General features: G+C 37.0%; 1 protein-coding gene across 1 annotated transcript; it reads right to left on the minus strand.

Moving 5' to 3' along the window:
* Positions 1–5218: 5218 nt before the first annotated feature.
* Positions 5219–5566, minus strand: LOC132648511 (uncharacterized). Its single transcript, XM_060370118.1, has one exon. The coding sequence runs from the start codon at positions 5564–5566 to the stop codon at positions 5219–5221; it is 348 nt and encodes a 115-aa protein (XP_060226101.1).
* Between the last annotated feature and the right edge of the window lie 2006 nt (positions 5567–7572).

The following is a 7572-nucleotide window of genomic DNA, read 5'->3' on the forward strand; positions in this document are numbered from 1 at the left end:
AAAAGATGTATTCATTTGACAGTCACTGGACTGATGTAGAGGCAAAGTATTTGAAATCAAACTCATTAAAATTACACTCAGATGCATAACAATTTCTAATTTTTTATGGTAATGGTAGCAACAACATTTTCTGATCATTAGCCCTGGAATTGTAGCTCAGCCTGCATTTCCCAGGACACAGCACTCAGATAATCTGTTTGCATAAAATTTCAAGATAATGTTTTCCCTAGATAACCTGCCTTTCTGTTCTCTGTGCCATGCTTGGGCACGGGCTTTCACTAGGGACTCCTTTGTCATGTATCAGAGTAGATGCAGCAGTTCTTATTTGGCTTTCAGTTATTTTCTTTGAGACACTTTTAAAAAAAATGTGCCTTAAGTTTCAGTGGGATTGATTTAAGTTTCTCTTCATCTAGTTTGATATTGGCTATAGGCTTACTGTATATTGCTTTTACTATGTTTAGGTATGTGTCTTGTATCCTTAATCTCCCTAAAACTTTAAACATGAACGTGTGTTTGGTTTTCTCAAATGCTTTTTCGGCCTCTAAGAAGATGATCATGTGGGGTTTTTTGTTTGTTTGTTTTTTTGTTTTTTGTTTGTTTGTTTGTTTTTTCTTTCAGTTTGTTTGTGTGGTAGATTACATTTATGGCTTTTCATATGTTGAACTATTCTTGCATGTCTGGGATGAAGCCTATTTGGTCATAGTGGATGTTATCTTTAATGTGATCTTGGATTCTGTTTTCGAGTATTTTATTGCATATTCTTGCATCAATGTTCATAAGCGAGATTAGTCTGAATTTCTCTTTCTTTTTGGGGGGTCTGTGTGGTTTAGCTATGAGGGTGACTCTGACCTCATAGAATGAGTTCGGTCTTAAGGAAGAGCAGCTGGGTGGTAGGACAGAGAAAGCAAGATTACATTCGGGACACTGTGCAGTTAGATACAAGCAGTGAGTTCAGATGTCTAACAGATCAGTGCGCAAACTGAAGTTTATCATTATTTACTATAAATATAACTTAATTTTCAAATATGTCTTAAAGCAAAAGTATCTCACCACATAGAGACAATTGCGGAGAGATGTGAAGAAATCTTTGATTTAATCACCGTATATTTTATCCATGCATTTAATCATTTGCATATCTATATGTCATAATTATGTACCATTATCATATAATTTAGAAACAAAAATACGAAAAAAATAGTATTTTTAAGGGGCTATTTTAATACAAATTTATGAAAAAGGAAAATAAGAAATAAATTGCTCCAATATAAAATGTGTATTTTAACTAGAGATGTTAAGGGTGTGTGTGTGTTTGTTTGTGCATGTAACAGAGATAGAGAGAGAAGGAGAGATTGTGTGTGTGTGTGTGTATATGTGTGTGTGTAAAATGCAGTGATCCAAAACTGACCCTAAACTTCAGTAGCTTCTTTATTCAATGAGTAATATATTTTCTTTCTATAAGAATGTATTTGTACTTTTTTTTTTTTGCTTTGTCTTTTTTCTAATTTGTTTAAATTCCTAACTTTAACTTTGCAAATTCTTTTGTGAAGTATAAGTTAGGAACATCTTACTGTTGTTTTCTTGAAGTAAATACATTGGAAGTTCTCTAAAAGTACATTGGGTTAAACATTTGTAAACATACACTTGCTCTACAGCATTAGAACCCCATACCTCCTTCATGTTAAGGAGATATCAAGCCAAGGTGAAGCATTTCTCAAGAGTTTTCTGGCATGCTTTATCAGAGATCAGACCTCTACTCTTGCCTGATGCGTCTAAAACAAAAAGGGGGAACTGTAGAGAGCTGCGGAATGCTATGCCTTAAAGATGGAGCTGGTTTCCGCTTTCCACCTTCCCGATGGTGAGTGCTCTCTGTCACGAACAATTCCACATTTGGCTAAGGCCGAGGATCTGGCTTGCTTCCATGTATGTGGACCTATCTGCATTGCCCACGTGGCACGCCTGGGTTGGCTACCCAGAGGCTATTTAAGCTGTGGGCTGGCTTTCCCCAGGGTCCGAGGATTGTTCAAGGTTCCTGAATAAACTGCATTGAAAAAAAAAAAAAACATTATTTTCTGGAAATATCTACTATTTAAAATCTCTGTGCCAGGTTAAATTCAATTTTATGTGAACAACCGCTCTGTAGCTCACTGAAGGGTCAGTTTCTCAGGTGAACGAGACTGCCATCCCCCAGCTCACTTCTCATTGACTCTGTCATAGAAGTTGTCACAACCTGTTTATTCATGAATCTGTTCCTAGAGTTCTTTTTACAATTTCCTGATATTAATAGAGACTCCTATTCTACATGCAATGCAATAAAATGTATAATGAAAGTCATACCATGAGCCAGCCATGATGGGATACAACAGCAAGCACAATACCAGAGTGGATGGTCCTGGGCGATGTCTATCCTCAGCAACATCAAAAGCTGGGCTATCCTGAGCTACATCATATTCTGGCTCAAAACTGCACTAAACAAGTGAATTAATTGGTAATTAAATATACTTTATGTTATTTAAGAGCAGTGAGAATGGGAGCTGTTCTTGGTGACTCGTCTAATACTGGAAGAAACCAACTAAAGGACTCTACAATCCACCTCAAGGTTAAAATGAGGACTAAATAAAAATGAGGACATTTATTTGAAAAAAATAAAAAAATAAAAAACATGTCAGGGTCTTCTATTCAATTCCATTGATCCACCAGTCTATTTATATGCCAGTACCATGCAGTTTTTAGTATTGCTGCTCTATAGTACAGCTTGAGATCAGGGATGGAGATACCTCTGGAAGATCTTTTACTGTAGAGAATTGTTTTAGCAATTCTGAGTTTCTTGTAGTTCCATATGAAGGTGAGAATTTTTCTTTCCAGGTCTGTAAAGAATTGTGTTGATAATTTGATGAGAATTGTATTGAATCTGTAGATTGCTTTTGGTAAGAGGGCCATTTTTACTATATTAATTCTGCCAAGCCATGAGCATGGGATATCTTTTGATCTGCTGATATCTTCTTCTAATTATTTCTTCAGAGACTGGAAATTTTTTTCATACAAGTCTTTGACTTGCTTGGTTAGGTTCACACCAAGGTACTTCATGTCTTTTGTGGCTATTGTGAAGGGTGTTGTTTCCATAATTTCTTTCTCAGCCCTTTTGTCTTTTGTATACAGGAGGGCTACTGATTTTTTGGAGTTAATTTTGGATCCAGCCACTTTGCTGAAGGTGTTAGTCAGATGTAGGAGTTCCCTGGTAGAAATTTTGGGGTCACTCAGGTATACCATAATATCATCTGCAAATAGTGATACTTTGACTTCTTCCTTTCCAATTTGTATCCTCTTGATCTCCTTCAATTGTCTTATTGCTCTAGCCAGGACTTCAAGAACAATGTTGAAGAGATATGGAGAGAGTGAGCAGACTTGCCTTGTCCCTGATTTCAGTGGGAATGACTTAAGCTTCTCTCCATTGAGTTTGATATTGGCTATAGGCTTGCTGTGTTTTGCCTTTACTATGTTCAAGGTATGTGTCATGTATCCCTGATCTCTCCAAGACTTTAAACATGAATGGATGTTGGATTTTGTCAAATGCTTTTTCAGCATCTAAGGAGATGGTAGTGTGGTTTTTCTCCTTCAGTTTGTTTATGTGGTGGTTCACATTGACAGATTTCCATATAATGAACCACCCCTGCATGCCTGGAATGAAGCCTACTTAGTCATAGTGGATGATATCTTTGATGTGTTCTTGTATTCGGTTTGCAAGTATTTTGTTGAGTATTTTTGCATCCATGTTCATGAAGGAGATTGGCCTGAAATTCTCTTTCTTTGTCGGGTCTTTGTGAGGTTTAGGTACCAAGGTGACTGTGGCTTCATAGAAGAAGTTTGCTAGTGTTCTTTCTGTTTCTATTTTATGGAATAGTTCGAAGAGAATTTGAGTTAGCTATTATTTGAAGGACTATGCATGGAGATAACCTAAGACCCCTGCACAGATGTAGCCCATGGCAGTTCAGTATCCAAGTGGGTTGGTTCCATTGTAATAGGAACAGGGACTGTCTCTGACATGAACTGATTGGCCTGCTCTTTAATCACCTCTTCCTGAGGGGGAAGCAGCATTACCAGGCCACAGAAGAAGACAATGCAGCCACTCCTGATGAGACCTAATTGACTAGGATCAGAAGGAAGGAAAAGAAGACTTCCCCTATCAGTGGACTTGGGAAGGGGCATGCATGCAGAGGGTGGAGGAAGGGAGGGATTGGGACGGGAGGAGGGAGAGAACCATAGGGGGGATACAAAGTGAATAAAGTGTAATTAATAAAGAATTTAAAAAAAGAAAAAAGAAACAAGTTGTAAAAAAAAAAAGCATGCAGTAATCTCGACTGAAAATTCAGTTCTCAGTATTTATAGTATATGAGGGAAAGGATGCCTGAGAAGGAAAATGGTACTGTTCAAATAAGAATAATGAACATAAGCAAAGACAATTGTCAGTTCCTCATCTTATCTAACACAGGGTCATGTGGTGTGCACAGGAGGGAGGAGACATCAATTATTTGGCACCCTGCCTTGTTTCATAAGAACACTTAACACAATAACACATAAAGCACTCTGTCTTGTGAAATTCATAGAATAATCCTCTGTATGTTCCAATATACTCTAAATCTTTCATTCTCTTATAAACCAGCATCATGAGGTATGCTTTCTTTAGTTATCACATAGACAAAGTGTTAAAATATTCATATGAATTAAGAAAGTCTAAATGTATCAATACAATGATCTCCTGGATTTAAACCTAAAGCAGCATAGGAGAATATATGGAGTTACTAGCTGAAAGTCTATTACTTGTTTTGAAATGCATTTGATAGCTACTAATGACAAATATTTATGAGGCAAAATGTCATGTTTCAATTAATATATAAAATGAGTAATTATCAAGTCAGGACAAATACTATTTTTACCTTAAAGTTTTATTTTCTTCTTGTACTGAAATATATAATTATTTTGGAAAATATATTACAATGAAGTATATCATTCAGATATGTTAAAATACGCATGAAATTCTGTTTGGAAATATAAGCATAAGCAAAACAAGGCTTATAATGTTCACAAAAATATTTATTAAAATAGCATGCCTAGGAACAACTCAGAACATATAAATCTTCTTGCTGACAGCCCAACAGGGTGAGGAGAGTCAACTTCAGTGCTGGATTCTACACAAAACAGTCGTTCTCAGATGGCCATCTTTTCAGTAATATCCAGAGGACCAATACCTGCCATAGAAAGAGGGGCGGAAGTAGCCACAGCCACCATAGCCACCATAGCCACCATAGCCACCATGGCCACCATGGCCACCATAGCCACCATGGCCACCATGGCCACCATAGCCACCATAGCCACCATAGCCACCATGGCCACCATGGCCACCATGGCCACCATGGCCACCATGGCCACCATAGCCACCATGGCCACCATGGCCACCATAGCCACCATAGCCCCCAAGGGCATAGCTGGAGCCATAGCCGTAGCCCAGACCACTGACACCACCAAGGCCATAGCCAAGGTCACCATAGTAGTTGCCGTAATAGTAGCTCATTGTGTCCGGGATTTAGGACTTGGTGTGTTGTTGAAGGTGAGGTTCTGGTGAATGAATGCCCCTCTCTGCTCGCAGGCTTTACAGTGTTCCAGTGCAGGCATGGCAAACCACAACAAAGAGTGTTCCTGTCTTTGAAAATGCATCTTTGTATAATCATAGCATTATTTCATCACACCTTTCTTATTAAACATATTTCCAAAGCTACAGAGAATGTTCATTTTTGTGCTTACATATTTTTATTTTCATTGTGCTTTGATCATAATTCAAATTTCACACATCTCTATAATTACAATGCAATTTTCTTCCCCTCTTGAAATTGTTGGAGAATGTAATTAAAACAGATAGGTTTGGGTATTTGGATATTTGAGCATCCCTGGTCATTTTTTTTGACATGCTGAAAATATCTTCATCATCATTTATTGTTTTAAAATTTATCCTACATTAGGTGTCTACATGTATTCTTTTGTGTTTCCCAAAAACTCATAAATAAATGACATTAATGAAAGAAAGGTAATCAGAATTTTCTAACAAAATACCAAAATAGTGGAGATAATTTCCCTATCATTATTTCATGTGTATATGCATGTGTATGCCTATGTGTGTAATGGCCTTTTATATTTATTTATCTAGACAAAATATTTGATCTAATATAACCAATAATGTTTATCATTACTTTTGGTGGTGAAGTAAAGTACTCCTTACCAACAGAAACTTAGGTTCTCAAAATCCTGTGAGCTAAGACCTCTATGTATTTTAAAGACGCTATCTTCTCTCTAAAACACGTTTCTTCTATCAAATTATATTTCATCCTTTGAGATAAAGTAAGTATGAGGTCCAAGAATTCCTCATTAAATCTGCTGAGCATTATCTTGGACCAACTAAACTTACATACATTTTAGGACAGAGAAAAATAGAAAGCTTCAGCCAAATTGTCATTCAAGAATAGAATAGAATGAAAGAATTTGATTTCTGCAGTACTCTGTGCTCCCTCTCTCTCTCTCTCTCTCTCTCTCTCTCTCTCTCTCAGACTCTCCCTCTATAACTCTCTTTCTTTCCATGTATGTAAATAAAGGGACAGGAAGTGTGTAAGGTAAGAAAGGGGCTTGGAGGTGGAAGAGAAAAAGAAAATATATGAGAACTCAGAGGTCAAACTCTGAAGTCATTTATCCAGAATCTTTAAAATGATTTTCTTTTATTTCAAAAAATAAAATAAAATCATATACTTTAAATCCTAACACTTGGGAGGCAGAGATGAGCAGATCTCTGCGTTGAGGCCAGCCTGGTCTACAGAGGCAGTTCCAGGAAAGCCAGCACTGCACAGAGAAACCCTGTCTTGAAACACTCCTCCACATCCCCCTCCCCCACAAAAAAAATTAAAAAAACAGAATCTCTCATTTACCTGGAAACTCACAAGCTGGGCTGTTATAGTTGGCCAACAAGTCACAGAGCTCCACCTGTCTCTATTTCTTTAGCTCTGGGATAAGAAGCATGTACAAACACAACTGGCTTTCTTAACATGGACCACTGAGATATAACACAAACCCACATGCTTTCAAAAGAAGTGTTTATCAACTGATCCATGTCTCCAGTCCATTCTTCTGGAGTTTGGGTTCTTTACAGGACTGAATAGGATACAAGAATTATGCTTTATCTCCTGTCAGAAAAAGAGAAAGAAAGAAAGGAAGGAAGGAAGGAAGGAAGGAAGGAAGAAAGAAAGAAAGAAAGAAAGAAAGAAAGAAAGAAAGAAAGAAAGAAAGAAAGAAACCTAAAGGATCCTTCTAAAATTTTCATAGAGATTCTAATGGAAATCTTATAGCTAAACTAAGAATCACCTGGAGCTTTTGAATACAATGAAAAACATTAACTGACCTTGTTTACAAACTAACTCAATGTCTCTCTAAAACATCTTGGAATTTCTAAGTCCTGATTAGTGAGCAGCAACAAAGAACACTTTGATCGTCATGCATAAAATTACTTTAGAGTTTAACATGAAATGTCTCCTAAAG

Source organism: Meriones unguiculatus, chromosome 17, assembly GCF_030254825.1.
Source record: "Meriones unguiculatus strain TT.TT164.6M chromosome 17, Bangor_MerUng_6.1, whole genome shotgun sequence".
In the NCBI taxonomy this organism is placed as follows: Eukaryota; Metazoa; Chordata; class Mammalia; order Rodentia; family Muridae; genus Meriones; species Meriones unguiculatus.

Coding starts and splice junctions, on each gene's coding strand:
- LOC132648511 (XM_060370118.1), bottom strand. CDS start 5,566: ATGAGCTACTATTACGGCAACTACTATGGTGACCTTGGCTATGGCCTT.